Source organism: Mustela lutreola, chromosome 12, assembly GCF_030435805.1.
Source record: "Mustela lutreola isolate mMusLut2 chromosome 12, mMusLut2.pri, whole genome shotgun sequence".
NCBI classification, from domain to species: domain Eukaryota; kingdom Metazoa; phylum Chordata; class Mammalia; order Carnivora; family Mustelidae; genus Mustela; species Mustela lutreola.
In genome coordinates, this window is record NC_081301.1 from 93,802,032 (window position 1) to 93,825,864 (window position 23,833).

General features: G+C 47.8%; 1 protein-coding gene and 1 pseudogene across 4 annotated transcripts in view; one reads left to right on the forward strand and one right to left on the reverse strand.

Moving 5' to 3' along the window:
• Positions 1-2,217: 2,217 nt before the first annotated feature.
• Positions 2,218-2,281, forward strand: LOC131813374 (U6 spliceosomal RNA; annotated as a pseudogene).
• Positions 2,282-2,995: 714 nt separating this feature from the next.
• The window catches only part of GLIS3 (GLIS family zinc finger 3), a 438,806-nt gene continuing 417,968 nt past the window's right edge, over positions 2,996-23,833 (reverse strand). For all 4 annotated transcript variants that reach the window (XM_059142789.1, XM_059142792.1, XM_059142790.1 and 1 more), the window contains 2 exons: positions 8,074-8,256; positions 2,996-7,319 (listed from right to left, as the gene is read on the reverse strand). In XM_059142789.1, coding sequence (XP_058998772.1) covers positions 7,183-7,319; positions 8,074-8,256 — 320 coding nt within the window. In that variant the 3' untranslated portion in view covers positions 2,996-7,182. The remainder of the gene's footprint in view (positions 7,320-8,073; positions 8,257-23,833) is intronic.

Below are 23,833 nucleotides of genomic sequence, written 5' to 3' on the forward strand. Positions count from 1 at the left end.
TAAAAATACAGATGCCTCCATCTTACTCAACAAATTCCAGTTCAGTAGCTCTGGGGTGTGCATTTTTAACAGGCCCCTCAGGCAATGTTCTTGGGCAGGTGATTCTGGAACGGCCCTGGTTGTGAGCTCTGTAAGGAGAAGCACCACTTCTGCCTCTTGTGTCTGGTTCACGAAATACAGAGTCCACTGAATGAATGGATGAATGGAGGAGGGCGTGCCCGCATTAAGGAATCAAAGAGCTCCTGTTTCCTCTTCTGTAGAAGATGAGGTTGGAAGGGACGTTCTCTAGGTTTTCTCTTCATGAAGTTCAGGTTATTTTGCCCAAGAAACTTTATCAGAACCATACACAACACACAGGCCCAGGCACCTGGAACCCCTGGGCAGACCTGCCAAAGAGGGTTTAGTCCATGCCAAGATTCACCAAACAACTGGGGACTCACGAGTCACCGTATTTTTGACTCTGTCAATTTTACCGTAAGTTAGAGACGCAAAGGGCAGCAGACACTTTTGTCTGGGTGAATTTGGTCTCATTCTCTCTTAGAGCACGTAGCTGAGAGGCAGCACCGTGAGAGGCAAGAACCCTTAAGTCTGATGATTAGGGAGGGAGGCATAGGGGAACCAGGAGCCAGAGCTGGTGCAGCAGCCCTCCTTGCTGCTTGGAGGGGGCACAGACATTTAGCAAGGGGAGGAGCTTTTCCTGGCACAGTCTTTGAATGTAAAACCCCAACTCCCCTCCCCCTGAGGACCCTGCAGGTTTGGAGAGACAGCACTGGCTTCTTATAAGAGCTATGGCCTGAGAAAAATGAAGTCTCCCATCGCTTATAACCTCTCACCATTGCAGAGGAAAAAGTTGGCTAGGACTGCCAAGAGCCAGCAAATATTTGGCTAGCCTGGAAAGAATGGGTGCTCATTTTCCAATTCCCACAGACGTCTGTATGCCCAGTTCCTTTTATTAAAAACTTCAAATCCAGAGATCAAGTCGAATGGCACTCCAGGCTCTGAGCCTTCATCTGTATCCTGGGGAGCAGGACCCAGAATCTAAACAAAGAAAAGCTTCATCAATAGAGCTTGTGAATTTCCTCTAGGAACAGGAGCCGGCGTAATGCAAGGATCGGCAGAGGGTCTGAATTGCGGTTTTCTTCGCGTGGGTGTTTATGGAAAGTGCTGGAAGACGTGGCTCAGTCCGAGAGGGACAGCAAACTATGGCCCACAGGACAAATCTTGCCTGCTGCCTTCCCTGTTTCTGCACAGCCTGGGAATTAAGAATGTTTTTGATTTTTACAGTTTTAAATAGCTGAAATAAATCAAAAGAAGACAAATATTTCATGACATCTGAAAGTTGTGTGAAATTCAAACTTGTGCCCACAAACACGGTTTTATGAGAGCACAGCCACACCCATTCGTTTGCGTGTCGTCTGTGGCTGCTTTCGAGCGACAGGACAGAATGGCTGAGACTGAGACCATATGGCCTGCAAAGCCTAAAGCAGGTCCTATCTCGCCGTTTGCAGAAAAAGTGTGCAGACCCCTGGAGTAGGGGATGGAAGGCCTGGCTCTCATTGGTACTTGAACTAAAAGCTAACAAAAAAAATAAATAAATAAAAATATAAATATTTATAAACGTACATACACACACACACACACATGCACAGTTAATTATAAAAGCAGGTACCTTTTTAACCTAACAAGTGGGTCAACAAATAAAACAGTGCTGGTCAGCTCCACTGAAGGCCTCATGTGTCCTTTTCTCCTGACCACAGTTAATCAGTACCTGGACCTTTGTGATAACGTGTTCCTTGTTGTTTGTGATACTTCTACCACCTAAGTTCTGTAAATGAGTCACGCTTGCTCTTGAACGAATCACATATAAATAGAAGAACACCGTGCGTTTGCTTTTGTGTCTTGCTTCTTTTTCTCAGCCTAGTCCGTGAGACTCAGCTCTGAGAGTGTGTGTAACCACCTTTGCTGCCTGGCCTGTTGCTCTATGGCTTTAGCCTAGTCCGTCTCTTCGTTTTACTGTCGCTGGTGGACAGCTGGGGTGTTTCCAGTTTGGGGCCAGTTGAGACGAGCCATGCTGCGAAAACCTTGCGTCTGAACCGTCGCTGACTTACGCAGGAGTCTCTCTGGAGAGGGAGAGGAGTGGAATTGGTGGATTGTGGGCAACGTGTGTCTTCAATTCTACCAGTTAATGCCAAACTGTTTTCCTAAGACGCTGGGCCTGTGCTCGCTTCGGCAGCACATATACTAAAATTGGAACGATACAGAGAAGATTAGCATGGCCCCTAAGACGCTGGGCCTGATCGCACTCCCACCAGCTGCCTCCTTGTTGAGGGAGCAGAGAAGCTCCCTGAGTCTGTCAGTCAGTTCTCTTTCTATCTTTAAACTCTGAACCCCAGGGATCTGCTGCCTTCAACCCCCTCCTACCTTGAAGGGTCAGACAAGTTGAGGGAGACCCATCATCTCTACTGCTTCATAGCTTAGGTCTTAAAAAGGTAGCAAAAGACAGTCAATATCCCCAGAACGATCCTTGGGAGAACGTGATCTTTTCTAGGCTGATGGGCTTGGCTGCGGGTCAGCCAGGTGTGAGGATGCCCTGACCACCCTCTCCCCCAACCTGATGGCGCTGGCTCTGGTGATGGGAGCTGAGGAAGAAGGCTCATGGCAGCCGATCGGTCAGGAGGCCTTCCAGAGCCTGCATAGCGCACGGAGGGGGCAGCTGCCCCTTTCTCCTTCAGACAATCAAAGGACTTCAAAGATCGGGTTATCAGCTCCCAGGTAGCAGACATTTGTGTCTTTTTCTGCAGGGTTTTGGGAAAACAAGGCTTAGAAGGCCTGATCCCCGTTAACCAGCGGGGTTGTAATGCCCTCACCTGAGGGACCCAGCACTTAGCGACATTTCTGAGGCACAATGTAGCACAGCACTGAGAAGGCACGAATAAACCCCAAGCCCTAGCACACATTTATCCATTTGTGAAGCGGATTAATAGAATAACCAATAAAACATGTATAAAAGCTTTAATTAAATCTGATGAAATAAAACTTCATGTTTTATTTATGGACACTCCCAACATGTAAAGGATTCGGGGACACATTCATTTTTACTGCCATTTTGTCCTCATATCTATAATTAAATCCAGGCGGCAGTTCTGGCCCAAAGCAATGCGGCATTTTAAAGCTGGCCCTGGACTTGCCCTCCCCCCCCATCTGCTTTTCATTATAATTACCATCCCAACAGGAAGGAGGCTTATGGTAAAACAAAACACAATAATCAAACAAACAAACAAAAAACAAACAACCCCCCCCAGGGTGTTCCCATTGTGTTTCAGGAGGCCAGGCTGAAGGAGCATTTCAGGCAGGTGGGCGGTTTTCTCCAGTTCCAGTTTTATTCTGTACCAAGGGCACAATCCCTTCATTTTACTTTTGACATTAAAAAAAAAAAAAAAAAAAAGGACTTCATGAAACAAGACAAAATAACTTATGATTATACGAAACATAACTGTGACAAATCACAAAACTATACATATTAATAGAAAAAAGTGTACCTAATTCTTTAAAAGATTTATGACAATAAGCACCAGATGTGCCCCGAAAGAAAAATCGGCCCCATATCCAGTATGATATATGCAGTTCATTTCTCTACGTGAGTGTATAGCCATGTACAAGAGTCTGTGTGATTTATGGAAACCAGATTTCCACTTTTCCCCCCCAAAGTGCTTTATGTCAGCAACATTACACAGGATGGTCTTCTGTCTGTACACAATAAATCTCGTCTTTTTTACATTCGCCATTTCTCCAATGACTGGTTTTTGGTGTTTTTTTTTTTTTTTCTTTTGCTTTATCCATTGCAAGAAAAAAAGAAAGAAAAAGAAAAAAAGTAACCGCAGAAATCCCGCACCACCAACAAAAAGTGCCATTCCAAAATGCTGCTAGAACACATCACAAACAGTCAAATAAAATACCAAATAATTAAACTGGACATTTACAGTCACTATTCCCGATACTTCAAGGTGACTTGAGTATCAAGGTTCTTGGGCGGGGGAGCTGGCCCTTTACCTCTGCTCTAACCTAGGAACGTGCCCGACAGCGGGGAATTTAAAAACAACATACCACCACCAACACTCCGCTCTATCAGTGGGTCCTCTGAAGGCCTTCTGTCTGCTTTTGAATCACCTATGCAACCTGGGGGAAATGGGGTTTAGTGAAGGGAGACACCCCACAGGACCAGTGCAATCCTTAATAATGTTTAGCAGCTGATGGGCGGCTAAATTACAGCTGACATTTTGAGGCGGTCCCTTTAGGGAATTAAGACGATGCTGCAAATGAAATGTCTCTCGATAGACTGATTTTTTTTTTTTTTTTTTACTGTAATAGGATAATTGGCTTTGGGCTGTGTGTATTTTCGCAAGCACCAGTTTTGTTTTTTGTTGTTGTCGTTTTGTTTTTTTCAAAAAGGGGGAATGACAATCTCTCCTAGGATGTTTTTGAAAATGGCTGGTTATATACCAAGTAGAAAAGGGCCAGGAAATGGAAGGGAATTAATTTTTTGAAGCTTCTACTTTCACTACTGCACACACGATGATGAACGCATCTCTGAACCCTGTGCCATGTGAAAGCCAGCAAGGGACTCATCGGAAGGTCGGGTGAGATTCTGGAAGCAAAGACAGCCCGCGCCATCTCCAAGGAACCTGAACGTGTCAGGCCCTGAGAGCTGAGCTCAGAGCCGCAGCCACCAGGAAACACCGACAGCCACGTGAGGGGACACGAGCTTGCAGGCCGCACTGGGCCTCGCTTCCCACGCACTCCCTCTGCTCACACCAGTGCCCTCCGGGCCGGTCTCCATTCCTGCTGAGGAAGGAGGCCCTGCAGGTGCAGCTCTCCCGCAACGCCCCAAAAGCAGCAGTGAGGGGAGAGAGGGGCGGGGCTGCTGGAGGCCAGGGTCAGACCGACACTGGGGCAGAACATCTCCCCCAGCCAGAGAGGAAGTGACATCCAGAATGCCTGAGGCTTCACGCGATACAAAGCCACAAGGCAGGGCTCCCGCCACTGCAGTAAACCCCTGGCTCTTCATCTTTTTCCTCCTCATCACACAAAATAGGAAGTACATTCTGAGCTCCTCAGAGACGCGTCCCTATTTAAGGCCCGGCACGTTCGTTGTCTAAGGCTACGGGAACTCGCCTCCCTTTCCAGGGGGGACACAGGACACACGAGGGTCGGGAACATTAGCATGCTCGTGTCCTGGTTTAGACCAAGGGGCAGAACCCACCGAGTCTGCAAGGACGCTGGCAGCCCACCCGCAGACTGGGAAGCCTGGGAGCCTTCCCTCGCAAAGCGGAGCAGGAGTTTTGTAAAGCAAGTGACCTCCCTCCTGTGCAGCTCAGGACGCCTGCACGGTGGCCTTTCTCAGATCAGAGCTCACGAGTCCGAGGGAGTGGACTGACTGCGGGTCCTGGAAAAGCGGCCCCCAGGTGTGGCTCGTCAGTCCCCTCACTCTGTGGCATGCGGGGATCAGGTCCAGCCATGCAGCCCGACTGCAACGACTTGCCTCTCGGGAGACAAAGGGTCCCCAGATCCCAAGTGTGACACCGTGCCGGTGAACCCTCCCTGGAGACTGTAATGATCTCAGGGGGGAAAAGAGCACTGTTTGATTTTACGAGAGGAAAGAAAATGAAATGTGACAGTCCTGGAGTATCAGGCTTTACCCCATGTCTTTGGGGATTGCCTACTTTTTAGGGCCTACGGGTCAGACTTTAGATCTTTTTAAGAGCTTTGTAAACACATCCCAGAAAGCGGCTCCCTACTCAGGGTTGCTATCAAACGACCAAGCGCTCTGGGAACATTCCAGGCCCTCGAATGAGAGTTTCAGGAAAAAAGTGAACATCTTGCTTACCTTCCCTGAACTTTCCCTCTACCTGCCTCAGGGCGACCTTGCGAGGGCTGATCAGGCGAGGGCGGGTGGGCATGACTGAAGGCAGACGGGCAGGAGGTGAGGATAATGAGGAGGAGAGGACAGTGCGGGGGAGGGACAGACAGACGGGTGAGCAGGTGTCCGAAAGGAGGTGAGCAGAAGCTGTGCGCAATCACTGGACATCGGGCACCTCTAGTCTGGTTTTCTGAGAGAACCCACGATCTCAGCTCGGGGGGGGGGGGGGCCTGCTCTCCCATCTTCTACAGAGGACGACTCGGCACAGCGCCGAGCGGAGGCAATGGCACAAGCAGTAGAGCCATCTTTTCCGTGGAACGCGGTCTTCGAGGTGGAGTCCCTTTCTGCTACAGCCCCGGGGAGGGGGCTGGGCTCAGCCCGTGTCCCTCAGGTGGCTTTTGTGAAGTAGGAAACTACTGTCCCAGGCGGGGCCAGGACCAGCGACAGCGGTGGCAAAATGGACGTGACTGGGGTGATTACAAGAATTCTTTGTATCCAAAGAACAGACCACTATATATATATATATATATAATTTTTTTTTTCCTTTAAAAGTAGACGTAAATAACAAGTCTTTAAAAAATAAAAGAACGAAGATAAGTTGCTGGAATATAAAAAAGTTGTAGTGCCTTTCAAAGGACTGTGCTTCACAGAACCTTATTTTGCTTTTTGGAGAAATATTGCAAAGCAGTTGGTTAGCACGGGCATGGTGAGAGGAGAGAGGCAGCCGCTCCTGGGGCTGCCAGGCTGGGGCCGGGGCCAGGAACCGGGGCTGCTCCAGGAGCTGAGCCCACGCTGTGCTTTGGCGGCAGGTTCCCCTCGGTGCCTGGTTTCGCGGGAGCCAGCGGGGATGGTGAGCGGTGGGGGAGCAGTTCACTGTGCTTCTGGCAATCTGGCTTGTCCTTCCCTATCTGGAGTCTGGGCAAGGGTGGTCCCCAGACTGTGTGTGCACACACGCATCATTTCACTGGTGTCCTCTGAGCGGACAGCCGGAAGCCACAGGCGTCCGGGCGAGCGACCCTTGATTCCCTTTGAGAAGACAGTCCTGCTGGTCACCAGCAGGCCCAGAGAGAAGGCGCAGCAGCGGCAGACATTCCTGCGACGCCCGGCCCCGACCCGCCCTGCCTTCCAGAGGCACAGCCGTGAGTCTGCAGCCTCCGCGACGGGGAGGACATGCTCCCCACGCAGTCCACGAGGGCGGGAAAGGAACAGGCGACAAGCGACACAAAGGTTCTGGATGCCAGCGGGGGCGGAGGCCAGGCGAGCGTTTAGCCTTCCGTATAGACAGAGGAGAGCTGGCTAGGACAGCGGTCCACGGCGCTGATCTGCAGGAACGTGGCGTCTTCGGGCCCGCTGCGAAGGGACTCCCCGAAGAGGCTCGAGGACGCCGAGGGCAGGTCATACACTGGAAGAGAAGGAACAGGAAGTTTCAGCGGCGCATGCGTGCGCACGTGGCGCACGCGTGCGCACGTGGCGCATGCGCGCTCGCGTCCGCCGGCGCCTGCGCGGGGAGGGAGGCGGCCTGGCCGGCGGGAGGGCCAGAACGCGCCTCGGCACGAAACGCAGGCTGAGCAGAGGTGAAGTGTTGTCGGCCAGGGCGAGGAGGGCCTCAAAAAGTAGACGATGTTGAAGGCGAGTCATAAAGATGGGATTTTCACAGATGGAGAGGTAGGGAAAGAACGTTCTAAAAGGAGGAAACAGTGCAAAGACGGGGGTGGGGGTGGGGCGGCCCGGGCAGGTTCCGGGGCGGCGGGTGTCGGCAGACGCGTGAGGGCGGCAGCCTTTAGTGCTTCGGCCGCTGGAGACCATGTAAAGCGTTCAAGGAGGAAGGGGGCCTCGTTTGTGGTTCCCTTTGGGAAGGCCGTGCTCGGCGCGGTGCGGTCCAAGCGGGGCGGGACGGTGCACAGAGCTGTCCCGGGGAACTTGCTGGAAGGCTGTGGCTGTTGCCACGGCCCGGGGGGGACACCACGGCGCCCCGCGCCTGGGCGGTGGGCGTGGCGCTGGAGAGGAACCCGAAGAGGAGACACCTCTCAGGGGTACAGTCAAGAGGACGGGGTGCGGCCCTGTGCCGGGCTGAGCCGTTTCCAGGCCGGACACGGCCACCCCACCCGTCTCACCTGCGAGTCTGGCGGAGTTTCTAGTCTCTGACAGCAACCCACCTGCAATGCCCGAGTGAGCGGAGAAGGCTCTGTGGAACACATCAAAGCCAGCCTGCCCCATGGGTGTGGGGGCCAGGCAGTCCTCGAAGGAAGGCGCCCCGCCGCAGGGGCTGCTGGGCAGCACGGTTCTCTGGGAGTCGGGGTACTGGGGCGGGCAGAATGTCTGCAGCTGCCCGTAAAATCCTGCAATGCAAGCACGGCCGTGAGTTCCCGCAGAGCCTAAGCCCCCAGTATCGCCCGGAGGTCGCCAGACCCCCACTCAGCCTGGCTTCAAGGTGACAAGATGCCTTCCCCTCTTAAGCCTACCTGTGAAATCTTTGCAGCGAGCATCTGAAATGCACTATTTGAGCAGAAGGCTCTTCTACCTTCAGGGGCAGGCAAAGCTTGTTGGCTTCTGACATTTTTATCTCCTGCTCCAGGAAGGGCAGCTGAAGGGCTTCTGACCTTCCCCACACGCTCTCAAGAGTCCTGGCGACTGCAAGGCTGACCTGCAGAGAACATGCTTGCCCCATCCTTCCCACCAGGTTTTGAGGTCTATCTTAACTTCCTTTATATTCTGTTCCGCTTTTCACATTTGGTAAAACCTGAAATACGCTCTTAACAAGGCCAACCCCGGGGGAAAAAAAAAAAAAAGCCAACATAGATCTATCTCTCCCTCTGTCCTTCTAACAGATAAGTTCGTACACATTTATATCCTTCTGATTGTTTTGAACAAGTACATAAAGTCCCATAGGATGGGATGTGCTCTATTATTATTGCTGATCTTTGCAGTAATTGGGACAACTGGAGGTGAGGATATCATGTAATGAAGAAATATGAGGAAAGACTGCTTAATATCTGAAAATAATCATCAACGTTCTGCTGATTTTGTTTCATTGATCTCTTTCAATGTTTTTTCTTATGTGACGGAGGTTTCCTGGGGGGCTTTTGTGGTCCTTTTCCATAAGCCCTCTACACCTCCCAAGATACTTTACCTTTTCCTTCTTTTTCCTGGTCTCATGACACATTTAAGTCAATGGATTGTTTTCCTAGAGTATAATACGCTTTTACAAATCTAATAATGAAATCTTCACTTGATACTTTATTGAAGGGAGAGCTGCAGCTCACCATGTCTGTTTGCTCAACTGCAAAGCGTGACGGTCTGTTTCACTGGCTACTGTGAAGATTAAGGGATAAGAGAGACCATATATAACATTTTAAGATTCTTCAAAGCATCAGTTATTACTGATATCACTACTCCGGGTAGCAAAAAAAAAAAAAAAAAAAAAGCAAAAAACCGTAAGGATTAGTAGAGACTGTGACCCATGGCTCATATTGATGGTTCATAATGATGGAGAACATAGGACTAATTCATGGACTGTGGCTCCCTAGTCCTATGTGCCTTACTCCACTAGAACTGCACCTTCTTCTTAACGATCAGTAGGTAGGGAAGGTGTTATCTGGGTTCTTTTTAGCTCTCTTGAAGTATAACCAGGGCACACCGACATATCCAGCCTACTGTGCTCATCACCTTTCTCATTTCTGGCTAGTGTTCTCAAGATGGCCTGTATAAACGTTCACATCAACCTTGGCCAGGAAGCCTATACTGTGGCTGCTGGGGACATCGCAGTAACTGCTCCAAAGGAGACAGTCTAGCTCTCTAGGAGCTTGTGATCCAAGACGGAGGGACCCATGAGGAATTATGCATGGAGCACTCTCGCAGAAAATGAAATAATATCCTTTCAAAGCAGACCATAGAATACTTTATAAAGAATCTGGAGAAAAGTGCACGTAAGGTTTGGGGGGAAGATTAAAAGCATGTATAGCAGTATAGACTAGAAAAATACTTGGGAGCATACCATGTCAAGGCAAGAGAAGAAAGAATGGGAAACCATTGGCCCTTCTCTGTTGGATCCCCAAAGGGTTCTGTGTGATCTTGACAGACAGATGGAAAAAGGACCCAACCAGACCACCTGAAGACACAGATAACTGATCAACCAATATGGACCAACTCGAGCCTGTAGCCAACAAAGAAATACAATCAAGACAATAATACAATACCACATTCTACCTATCACATTAGCAGAGATTTCAGGAAATCATTCGCGGTGCTGGTGTGAGAATGACAAAGTCACTTCTGTCCAGTGTTGCAAGACACTGTGAGAGGCAATCTTCTTGGAAAACCACTGGACACCTGTATCTAGAGCCTGAAAGGTGTTCACATTCATATCCCTGAACCTGGGGATTTTACTTTTGAGGAGGTATTCTCAGGGTCTATTCCAAAGAACAGAAGAAATTCTGTATGGACATGGTCATGACTGTGCTAGTTGTTAGAACAGAAAACCAAAGAGCTAAATGGGCAACCGTAAGGGAACGGTTCAGCAGAGTGGTACATTTACATGATGGGAATATTAAGTAGGCACTAAAACATCTACAAGGAATTTTTTACAGCATGGAAAGACCATTATATAAGGTTCAGAAGAAAACAAAAACATGCAAAACTGAATATAGAGACTGGGCACAGACAAAAAAAAAAGTCTTTTTTTTTTTTAGAGAAGGGGAGAAAGAGAAAAAACACAGGAATGGTGGGAAGGGGGAGAGGGAGAGAGAGAGTACGGAGGGACAGAAGGGGTGGGAGAGAGAGAATCTTAAGCAGGCTCCCAGCATGGAGCTTGTGTGGGGCTTGATCTCAAGACCCTGAGATCACGACCTAAGCCAAAATCAAAAGTCGGATGCCAGGCCAATTGAGCTGCCCAGGCACCCTGGCAAGACAACCTTTCTATGGTTGTCTTTAGGCTGTTTTTTTGATTTTATATTTTTCTGAGTTTGAATAGAGGTGAAGATCATACTGGAGCCAGACTTCCTAAGTTCAAGTCCTAGCTTAACTACTTACCCACTGTGTAACCTTACTGAATTACTTAGCCTCTTGGTGTCTATCTCCTAATAGGTGAAATGGGGCTAAAAGTAGTACTTATACTTCATGGAGTTATTATGAAGATTAAATGAGTTAATATTTACATATTTTAGAATATGATTTGATAATATAATTATATAGTTAATACTTACCTATTTTATTTTATATAATACATGTGTTTGTTAAATAAAATTAAAGTGACATTTTGTAACAACTTGTCCTCAAAAACTAAAAAACCTCTAGTTATTAAGAGAAATAAAATTTTCAAAAGGGCAATAAGTAAGTTCTTCCATCATAACCCAGTGTGAGAATGGACACAGCAGCAGGCATGAGGCACACACCCACTTCCCAGGCAAAATTCTCTGGAACATTCTTGTCCCTGTGGGGGCCTGAGCTGTATGTATCTTGCCCCTATTGGTTCCTAGATCTTGCACTAATCGATGCGTATCTTGGTTTCTTCACTTACCTCGTGTAGCAACAATTATGAGTGGTTTGAAGGAACCTGGGATGGGTGGTTTCGTGGTGTGGGAGGTTCCCTGGACTGGTCTTGAATTTGGGTACCTGGTGGCCAGGCACAAATACCAGGAGGAAAACATGACCATGAACCACCATGGTTGGTTTATTAGAACATAATGTCTCCTCACTGAGGAGAAGAGACGACATTTGCTATTTCTATCACTCTGCTGGCTCAGATCAGATTCGTCACCCATCAATTCCCCGACAGCATTCCTCAGAGTGCTGTTACCCTTCCAAGAAGAGAAGCCATTTCTCACTGAACTCCCACAACTCCCCAAATAGGGACGTTAATCATTCAGGTATGTCAGGTACACGCATAGAGACCTTCTTGGCTTTTTGTGAAAACCATTTCTCTCTCTTCTCTTCTGCTTCTAAGAGGGCAGGAATGTTACCTGGTTTCAACCTCCATCAGTGTTCTTATGTGAAGAACACTGTGTGTAAGTACAGAAGGTCTGTCATGATACCAGGTGCCATCCCCTAGACTTCCCCTCCGCCTGGATCAGTGTGAGAAGGCAGAGTGGACTATAATTCTTGCCCGCCACTGTGTTGGCTGACACAAGAAGCGGCTGAAACCAGAAAGGGCCCGCGAGCATGTTGGATCACTCTCACAGCCAACTCTGGGAAAGAAAATCCTCTTTATTAAATCCCTCCCTCCCAGAAGCCAGGCACTGGAGATGCCAAGTGTACTGGTGTGAATGGCTGTGGTCAAATCAAAGGGCTTTAACAGACCCTCTTCCCAGTGCGATTTCCATAAAACTAAGGAAATTTTTAAAAATTCCACTAGGGTCTTGCCATACACACAACTCCCCAGAAGGCTTAACCCATTTTCCAATGAATGGCTCCTGTATTCCAGCTGTTGGATTTCTTGTAGTGAATTTGGATGAAACTCTACCTCTCGACCAAAAGCAAAATGAGGCAAGATGTTAGCACATTTTGTGGGCGTAATGCATAAGAGTGATGGCAAGGTCAGCTAATCTGTCAGTCGGTCCGTCCGTCCATCCGTCGATAATGATCAGGGGCTTACCAAGGTGCTGTTGGGGAAACCAAGAAACAGGATAATACCTTGTCCTCAAGGACTGGCAATGCAGTTGGAGCAAGAGCACACAGTTACAACAGCGTAAGGACACACACAGACCTCCACATGGGCAATAATTCCTTTGGCTGTCACCTTCCATTATAAAACCACCCCTCCCCCATTTTACACGTCCTTCTGCCTCCAAAAATGGCAGGGGTGGGGGAGCGAAGAATCTACAGATAACACTGGGTCTACCCAGACTGCAGGGTCATTCCTCCTCTTGTCAATTTTGGGAATTTTTTTTCCCTTCTAAAACCACACCTGTTTTATTATATGTATATTTTTTTAAAAAGTTTGGGAATTAATTGTACCACCCAGAACATGTAGAATAGTATAAACAAAGAAGGGAAAAACTTTTTTTTATCTCCACATTCAGATAGGGCCAGATCCATTATCAGAACTGGAATGTTCTATGTATTGCCAGGTCTTCTGTTTTCCCCTGTAACGTTCTCTATGCTCTTCACGCATCATTGACCTTCATTCTTAAAGAAACCTTCCTGTCTTGTCCCATGGGGTCACTGATCCTTTGTGACCACGGGTTCGATCAGGAGTCCACAGTCACTCCTGCTGCTGGGCTCCCCCCCAAGCTGGTGTGGGTCTCCTTCCCGAAGTGGAAGGGGGTGTGGGACATCCGAGGAGAAAGGAACTTGACTGTGGTAGCAGAAGCGTGTTCTCTAGGGCGGCACTGCCCCACAGAACTCTCTTCGATGAGGGAGACGCTCGCTGTCTCCGTCTGTCTGTCTTGCTGTCGGTACAGGAGCTGCGTGTGTGTCTGAGCCTTCGCGGTGCAGCTGGTGCAGTGGAGGGATGAGTTCTTTCACTTTAATTCATTTTAATTGATTAAAACTTAAGTAGCCACGTGGGGCTCATGGCTCCTGTCCTGGACAATGGGCTCTTGGGCCGTCTGCCTTCCCAGCCTTACCAGACCTTGTTTCAGAAATATTTCTGGCTAAATTCCTGAAGGAAAAACACATGACCCACCATGAAGGGCTTAAATAAAAGCAGACAACGATTCTTAGACTCACGGCCTCCAAGATAGGAAATATATTAGACTCTCGGTTACATTTATCTTTTCCTTAAAAATCTACCACTCCAGTCTTGGTGGAGAAAACCAGAATATACCTACATCAGTAAGCAAACAACAGTCACCCAGCTTGCAACCCTCCAGAGGGCTGATGAGTGACCACTGGGAGCATTTCAGCACTCCTGAAGGAGCAAGCCATGTTCCCTTCTGGAAGCAGGAGAAGGAAAAGGAAACAAGTCGCACACTTTCTGTGGGCTGTGGGCCTAGCTTGCTGGGCTCCTGGGAGGGGGACAAGCCCAGTCCTGTCTCCAGCGGCCCTACCACATGATGGTGGAGTCAAGTCCAACACCATGGTTTGACCCAACTGTTCGTCCCCGTGGACTGGAAGAAGCCTACACCTTGTCAGCATTGTGTTGGGGGCCTGTGTGCTCCCTGCGTCTGCTGAGGTAGCAGATGGCTTTGCAAGACAGAATTCTCATTATCCTTTAACATGAGGCTGGGAACCACCACGGAGCTCTGGGCACCAGGAAAAGCACTGGATGGACAGTGTGGCAGAATCAAAGACTGCCCTGTGTCTGTGGTGAGCTCTGCCCGGACCACGATGACAGCTTAGAGAGGCAGGCAGCCTGCAGGGGAGCCCTTCACAGGCAACAGCGTGCTCCCCCAGAACTACTTCCCCAACCAGGTATGGCCTGAGCAGGCTTGGCAGAGTCCTTTGTGAGTCTTCTCGAAAACCATGCCAAAGGCCATCATTTCCCAGCCTCCTTGATCCCTTCGGATGGGAAAACCCTTCCACTTCTGTGTGACCTGGGGAGAGCCTTTCAGCAGTCAGGCCAAGCAAGGCCAAGGTAAGCCACGGCCAGGCCTCAGGAGCCAGCTGCTTCCTTGACCTTCCAGAAGGAACATGGATTACTGTGTGTTCTTGCCCCGTTGCTGTATTTTTGTAAAGTGAGGAGCTCACAGTACCTGCTTGGTCAGCAGATGAAAGTAGTTAAGGGTGCAGGTTCAAGAGGACTGACAGAGAAGACCTACGGGAAGCGCGGAGCATACGCCTGGTGCACAGCTCGTGCTCTCCAAATGCTCCTTTTTCCTTTTCTTCTAGGAGCACAGGCATTTCCAGTTCTATACTTTTATTCACTCAACGACTATCTACTAAGCACCCAAGTGCTGGAGACACACGGTGGATAAGACACAATGAGTACCTTCTGGAGCTGATGTTTTATTTTTTATTTGAAATATTTTATTTATTTGTCAGAGAGAGCGAGCGAGCACAAGCAGGGGGAGCGGCAGGCAGAGGGAGAAGCAGGCTCCCCACTGAGTAGAGAGCCTGATGCAGGACTCGATCCCAGGGCTCTGGAATCATGACCTGAGCCGAAGTCAGCAGACGCTTAACTGACTGAGCCACCCAGGCGTCCCTGGAGTATATTGATATTTTAGTGAGAAAGAAAGAGAAACATGTACACGAAAAACCTGGGAATACGGTTTTATACCCTACATGACATATAAAGGACACTTTCTTTCAGGGACCTATCGAGTCCGACTCTGCTGCAGCACATGTTCAAGGCAGGATGAGGGAAAGGCAACAGACGAGAGAGCGGTTGGCTGCTGACAGCAGTTCCCTCTGTTGGCCCTGGCTCGTGGTGGCGGGTACAGCGGGGGGGCATCCGCCCCGCAGCTCTGCTGAGGACCAGCCCCAACAGACTCTTTTCCCACCAGCCACTCCGATCCCCTGGTGCCCGGGGGGACACGCAGATACCAGAGGCGCAGGAAGAACTGGCTGTGCCCAGCTTTTCGGTGGTACAGTTGTTTGCTAGCCAAATGGAAGGAAGGATATATATTTATGAGCTTTATGACTCTAATTATTTTTCCACAGAGACTATAATTTTGTGGGTTACTTTAGGAAATGTAGAGGGTTGGGGCCTTTTTTTTTTTTTTTTTTTTTTTTTTTTTTGGCCTCTGTCCTATAATTGCTGCACAAGCAGGGGCCTGGGTGAACCTAGGTGATGAACAGGGCAGGGGGCAACCCATTCAGAGAGCCCAGGGACAGACAGAGTAGACACACGACACCGCTCCCCTAATTTCTCCTTCTCCAACACTTATGGCTCTTTGCACTGATTCCTTCCTACTCTCTGGGGATCCTGGAGCTGCCCCCATGAATACCTTCTGTAAGCCCCGGCACAAGGCCACTAGGGGAAGAGAGGAAGACACAGGTCAGCCTCTGCTAACGCCCCCGAAGGACACCAGCATGTGGTCTTTGGCACTTGACTTCAGGGCAGACTCCACGCACTCCAGCCTTACTCAGAGGTAGGCCTGGTGAATCACACGCTTACTATGCACACGATGCCTTCGTATGAGAAAACCTGCAGGATTTCTTCTTAGGGGCCTCCTAATAGTCCTGCCTTGCAAGCAGGCGATTCAAACAACTATTCCCATTGCAGAGACAGAGAGATGGAAGCAGAGATCGGCTCCGTTCCCTGCCTCTGCAACCAGCACTGGGCTTAGACGACACCATACAAAGGAAAGTGGAAAACTCGCATGACCGTTTTAATATTGCCAAATGTCAGATTTTTGAAATCATTCAAGGACCTAGCCTTTATCTTAGAACAAATGGACAGAAGAACTAAAACAGCTCACTACATAAGTTCCTGCTGGTTCGGAGCATTCTCCTTCACAGTCCCCTTGTTGGGCATTTTTGTGGAACACTCTGGTTGGTGTTACGCTAACCGCTCAGGGAATTCTGTCAGAAGGAAGGAAAGGGACTAATATTTATTTAGTCCAAGTCAGGCACCGTCCTACATGTTTCATACAGAAAATCTTCATCCTTACAACAACTTTTGAGGTAAGTGGTTTTGTCCCCAGTTTATAGACAAAGAAGCAGAGAAGTTAAAATCACTTACCCAAATCCTCAGAGCTACCCAGGGTCAGAGCTAGGACTCAAACCCTGGTTTGTTTGGTGACAGAGTTCATACAGAGTCCTAGGGCTTGAGCTCATGGACCAAATCATTTTAAACACAGTTTTCCATTTCTGTTGAGGTCCCTTACGGTCAGGATCAGAGGCAATTTACTGACATTGGACCAGTATTTCATAATGTACTAGCACTTTCATTAGGGAGAAAAGCATTGAATTAATGAAAAGAAATCAATAAAATCACCTAACTGCTAAAAAATTCTAAAAACCCTCAAAAGTAGAAACGGGCATTTTAGACATTTGCTTTGGCCAGTTTTCTGATTTAGCCACTATTTTATTTGTGTCCCTTGCACGAACAACTTGGATCTGGGTTTGAATCCTGGATGATCCATTAAGCAACGCTGTTAATTTAGCCAGTTTGGACAAATTATTTTCCTGCTTGAGCCTCATTATCTTTTAAAATAACACCTATTTTATAAGGTTATGGAAAGCACTATCCATGCATGTGTTTAAAAAGCATATATCATATTCCGTGGCAGGTAGGAGGCCCTGCGTAAATAGAACAATTATTATGGCCATGACATGAGCTCAGAAGTATTTCTAGATTCTGTATAATGTGCACGCAATTCCTCAGCAATGTTTTCCTCTCATAACCCACCACCCTCGAGTACAACATGATACTGCTTTTCAAAGTGCAATCTCCACCATTCGCTTGTCCTTGCTTGGCTCCTGGTCACGGCCAACACCACCCTCCAGGTCTTCATCTAGCAAGAACTCTCTTCAGACTCCTCCCGAGAGGCCGTGGAGACACGGGCTCTTCATTTTGATACAGAGTCTATAAACGGGGAAGCTGCAGGGAGGCTCACAGACTGTGTGAGGAAGACAGATTTTTCTCTGGGCTGAGAACTGAACCAGCTTGCACAGCGTTCAAGCTATTTACGACTGACATTTAAGCATCTACTGTACTGAGAAAGAGGAAAATAATGGAAATAATAACCCTTACAGTTCCACGTGGACCCATTCCTCTTGAAGGAGACCGGTGACGGTGGCTCAGAAATCAACCACCGGAGCAACTGCCCGATCCCCTTGCCCTCGGGCAGGGGGGCTGCCGCACGAGCCCACCTGGATCCAAGAAGGGCGCCGTTTTCATCGGGAGCATCTGCGGCCGGGTGGTGGGCCACAGTGAGACGCGAGCGACAGTCAGTGCTCTCCTCGGCTTGTGCCCCTCGGAGCCCCTCGGCGGGCTTCACGAGCTGCTGAGGCTTTTGGTACCATGAGCCACACTCTTGCCCTTGGCCTTTTTCCAGGGCCAGGCTGGGGGAGAGGGAGAGGGTCTGCTAGCATGTCTGCAAAGGGTCCCACAAGGGGCTGGGAGTGGGCAGGGCCTGCTACTGACACGGACAAAAGGGAAACGCGGCACAGCAGAGCGAGAGGGAGGGCAGGTGTACAACACTCCTGGTTCAGAGATGTAATCCATTTTCATTTAAATATCCTCAACCCACCCAAGCCCCGACCGTGTGGTGGCCTGTGGCTTCCAAATTCTCAAAGCGGTAAGCTGCCAAAGTAAACTAATTGCAATGTGTCTTAGTAATTGCCACGTGTGGGTATCGGCACTTATAGTAAAATGGTTCAGTGAATCCGGACGGTGATAATGAAACACTTGGAAATGACATAAAATAAAAACACTCAAAACCAGAAGACCCAAAGAGCCTGAAATGGGTCAGAAAGCCTGGCTTTGCTGCCTACCGGCTGTGTGGCCTTGAGGAAAGCACAGCCTCTCTGAGCCTCTGAGTCCCCACATCTAACAGGGGGATGATTATACTCACGGGGCAGCATAATCTTCACGGCGGGAAGGGAAAGCAGCAGAGCTAGTGAACAGATGGGGTTCACAGCCCCGTCGCTCACCCCAACACCCGCCTGTGACTCAAACATCCCGGACACGTGCGAGGCCCAGAACAGAGGGTTCGGGATCTGGCCATTCTGGATCTGACGGTCGTGTGAGGTGACATCATACTGAAGTGGCCACTGCTTGGGGTTGGTAAGGAGGAGCTGGGAATTTCTCTCTGAGCAGGCTCCGCCCACTGAGTGGGATCACGTGGGTCACATGCAAATACTTGGCAAATGGTAAAGCCCACGGCAGACTCCGGCCCCTGCTGCCTGATCACAAGCCTGGTGCCGCTAGTCCTCCTTCCTTCCCTGAGTCCAGAGCTGTGCCTGACCCAGATGAGGACAGCTCTCTGCCCCACAATGCTCACGCCAGCTCACTCGGGGCTATTTGGGCGTGGAGCAGAACAAGGAATGAAGGACAAAGAATGAAGATTTAATTCTGGGTGCCCTTGGCCTTCCAAGCAAGCTCTGCTGTAAGACAGATCTGGCAGGGAAGAGAAGCCCAGACAGAGATGAAAAGAAGGGCTGCGGCCCCCGCACTGGGATCTAGGAGAGCCATTCTGGTCTTGATAGTTTTCAGGTTGTCCTATATTTACAGAACTTCCTCAGGAAGTAAAGGAAGGAAGCTGGAAAGTATTTACTTTCTCCACCACTGGCCAATTGCTTCTTTTGGATTCTCTCTGATTGGAGCAGCATGGCAAGGGCACACTGAGTCCTACACTTGGGGTCTAGGCCAGTGGCTCTGAGAGTGGGAGCTCCAGCATCAGCTCCAGCTCGGCTCTGGGCAGACTTAGCGAATCAGAAGGTCTGGGTGAATGGCCTGGAAATCTTCATGTTGAACAAGGTATTTCTTACGCTAAAGACTGAGAGGTTCTAAGGACATCTTCAGAGCATTTTTTTTTTAAAGATTTTATTTATTTATTTGACAGAGATCACAAGTAGGCAGAGAGGCAGGCAGAGAGAGAGGAGGAAGCAGGCTCCCTGAGGAGCAAAGAGCCCAATGTGGGGCTTGATTCCACGACCCTGGAATCATGACCTGAGCCGAAGGCAGAGGCTTTAACCCACTGAGCCACCCAGGTGCCCCGAGCATTTTTAATCTTTAGAAAGTTTTCCAAATGAAAGACCAACAGGAAAACACAAATAGCTCTGATTTCATTTGAAATGGAGGAAGAGAGTGCTTCTGATGGGTCTCTCTTCTGCTCTGCTGCTCCCCGGCCTTTCTGCTGGACTCTGAAGATCGCAGGGATAAAGAAATGATGACCGTCCTCAAGTGACTTTAGATTATATTCTCAGCAGATATGGATTAAGCTGGACTCCTTCTCCACCCCAATGCCCTTCCTGCCCATTTAAGTTCTTGGTCAAGGTGAAATCATGGGACCTCATTTGCCAAGCCAAGAAGGCTTGGTCATACTGTGGGCCTCATAGTGAACTTGTGACCCTGACTTCTGTTGTCCAGCTGTAACCAGATCCCCAAATATATCTGGTCCACTAACTAGGTGACTTCTGGCTTGTATGAAACCAAGTCTGTGATTATACAGTTTTCCAGCACTCAAATCTAAGAGTGGGCAAGTTCCCAGCAACCAGATGGAAGGGGGTGACACAGATCCTGGAATCCAGTGACATCCTTAAGGTTTTGTAAATGGAACATCCACTGTGCCATCTCAAACCCAATGACATATATTACTCTACTGTTTTCCTGCAAGCCCAGATTTCATCTCAACTTAACATTCTAGACAGTAGATTTGGGGGAGGCCTAATTGTACACAACAGGAACCTTACCATGAGGGCCAAGGTTCAGGAGATACACTCAAGCCAATGGCACCAGTGTGAGATGGGGCCCCCTTTTCGCCACGTGGGGGTGCTCTGATCGATGTATATAGTCTGCAGGGTCCTTCCTTTCTTGATTCACCTCATCCTGCTGTACACTTAAGTCCTAAACTTTAAGAATGTATTAAACATCTAAAAACTTGCCAGGTGCTACAAAGAATAAATAGGTGGGATGATTCCAGGCCTACACATGGACTGTGAGGACTATTCTCTCACTGTTGAGTTCTAAGGTCTTGCTTGCCAAAAATCACTGCTTAGGTATAAGCCCAGGACAGGCAGGACTTGTGTCTGTTTTCTCTCCTGGTAGAGCCTTCACACCGCAAATGGAACCTGGAAAGTAACAGGAGCCACGCACTGGAGAATGGAGAATGAATGAGTGAGTGACACCCACAGCTAAAGCCTTTGGTGAAAATGCTGATCAGAAGAGGGACTGCAACTAAGTTCAAAGATTCTGATCTATGAGCCTTCTATACCATAGCCTATCGGCGTGACTTCCTGTTCTAACATGGATTTTTTTTTTTTTTTAAATGCAGGAGGAAACAAAGATAATCAAGATATGATCAGCCTGGTCCAGGTGACCTGGAGAATTTTGCTGCTCCAAGAAACCCTTTTCTGTTGGGTGCCAGAGAGGCTACTGAACCTGAATGGGAAAAAGAGCGGGCAGAGAAATTAGGTAACTTGACCCAGTCACAGAACGCCCTGAGCTCTTTTAGGAAACTATTCCAAAAGGAATTTGACCAACTACTCTTGAGTTCCATCTCTAAATCAGGGCAGAAATCTATTTCCAACTCTCTTCACAAAATTATGATGAGAATTCAGGTATTCATCCAATAATATCTTGCTGATCAGTTCCATTATATTTACCAGGTACTGATAAAACTCATATACCTAGGAGTAATTTATAAAACCTACTTTGTAATATAAATGTAGGTACTCTCATTGACCTCACCGGTATTGATATAAACGATGCACCAGCCCAGATCGACAGGTACAAAAGACCCCGGGTAAGTACACGGCCAATTCAGATCTCTGGAATCATTTTGCCATAATGATGAGAAAATTTAAGAACTTGAAGGAGAAGTTGTGCTTTGGGATGTGTGATATGAGACTGGGTTTGGTGGGGGAATATAGTGGGTGAAGGGCTGGTGGTTACACTTAAATGATCTAGAAAAATGCCTGAGAGCTTTTACCGTGTGGCTGCATCTTAAAAGATCTAGTTCTTTAAGACCTTGCAAGAGAATGAAATGGAGAGTTTAGTCAGAACAATCTGGCTGGCGAGGGACATTTTCTATAATCAGTAAGGGCACTCACATTGTAAGTTAACCAACTAGAAATTCTAAGGAACTGGCTTTGTTTTGCAACATAGTCTGAGCCCAGATGATCTGAATGAACACAGATCAAGGCAGTTCTGTTGTTTCGTTGTTGTTGTTTTGTTTTGCTAACACAGTGGCTTCATTACTGGTCACCCATCTGTTCCTGATGTTGGGTGCCTCCCCCCTTTATTTTAAGGAAATGCCACCCATAGTTATTCACATTTTTTCTTCTAAGCCATCAACTGCTAATCACAACTACAAGGACAATTCCAACTAGAAATACAAGAATCACAAGACACAGATTGCCATTGATATGTTCAGCCTTCAAGAGTCCAACTAAGCAGCCTGTAAGACAGACATACAAGAAGATATTTATCTTGATTTGAAGTGCTCCATTCATTAGAGGCTAAACTTCATGAGTTTCAGATAGAAGACTGAACATTTGCTTCTGGAAAAAAAAAATGTCATCAATTCCCCCCAAAGAATGAAAAAGCACTAAATCTGTAATAATGTTCATCAACCACTTTTCTATAAATGTTTTTAAGTTAGCTGGCAGAGAAGTCACAATAGTCAATGAAATAGAAATTTTCTGGGTATTTCCCTTCTCTTCGATACATTTTTGGGTTCCAATTAGGAAAACAAAGTGTCATGCTGCAAGCAACACAGCCTGGCAAGGGGAAAGAGCTAGCAAACTGCTCAGTAAGTATGGTACCCGCCCAAGCAGCGGGTGCAGCACTCCAGCCCTGTTAATATCAATCTACTTTTAGAGCTCGATACTAACATGAAAGAGGCTGAATGACATTACTAACCAAAGGAAGATGTGAAACAACCTTGCTGCACATGCTGGCAGGACTAAAATGATTGACCGTGCCTAGGGCGGGTCATGGACACTCCGCTCTGTTGCCGAGTCTACACTGGCACGGTATTCCTAAGGGATCAATGGCAGGACCTACCCAACTTTAAAATATGCATATCCGATAATCTGGCAATTTTTCTTCCAGAAATAATTCCTGAAGAAAGTCCACAAAGAGATACAGATGTGTGTGAGGGTGTTTGTGTAAGCACTCATGTGTGCATAAAGAGATTTAATATAGAATTAATAAAATCAAAGAAGTGTCTATCAGCAGGAGGATGATTTTAAAAAATGACATGTTCCTGGAGGTACTACTATACATCTTTTCTTTTTTTAAAGAGGCTGATCTCTAGACCTTTACCTAGAAAGCAGAAGCATATATAAATTAAAAAAAAAAAAAAAGGTAAGTCATAAAATAAAATGCAGAATATGAGCTCATTTTTACAACAAGGCATGTGTGTATATATGTATATACATGTAAGTATATGTATGCACACACATACACACACACACACATTTCATTTCTATAAACATCTAAAAAGTCACTAATAGTCTTGGGGCACCTGGGTGGCTCAGTTGGTTGAGTATCTGCCTTTAGCTCAGGTCACAATCCCAGGTCCCTCGGATTAAGCCCCGCAATGGGCTCTTTGCTTGTAGGGGAGCCTGCTTCTCCCTCTCCTGCTCCCTTTGTGCTCTTGCTCTCTCTCTCAAATAAATAAATAAAACCTTTTTTAAAAGTTATTAATAGTCTTATTTGTCATTACCTTTCATCAGTGCTGAAAACAACTTAAATTCTTTATAAGCCTAAGTACACTAAGCATTAAAAAAAAAAAAAAAAAGAACAGGTAAATTTTCCTTTTCTAATTAAAAAAATCAGTGAGAATTTTCAAACTGTGTTGTAAAGACTGTGCCACGAGTCCAATAGCCCAGATTTGATAGTAATCTGGCTTCCAACAGTTACTCTGGCATGCATGTGTTTGAGAGGCACATGGCGCACGTGAAGCTATGATACACACACACACACACACACACTGTAGTGGGGCAGTCTCACTGGGGACAGTGAGAGAGAGAGAGCGCCCCCTTCCCTAGAAAGGCATATCCAGTGGTTGAGAGTACAGACTCTTTGTCAGATGATCCTGCGTGTGCTCTCCAACTCCACCACCATTTGGAGCATAAGAAATCTAGGGTAAGTTACTGAACATTTCAGTGATTCAGGTTCCTCATCCGTAGCATGGGAGTAAACGATGTCTTCTTGATAGTGTTGTCATGTGATCAGTGAGAAAGGGCACTGCAGGCATTCACCACCCTGCCTGACGCAGAAGACATGAGATCGAGTGGTCAGTGGGAAACCACGGTCTCATGGACCACAGTCCCTATACTACCTGCAGAATTTTAGCCCCGGAAGGGACCTCATCATTAATAGTTCCACACTTCTGGGGCACCTGGGTGGCTCATTGGGTTAAA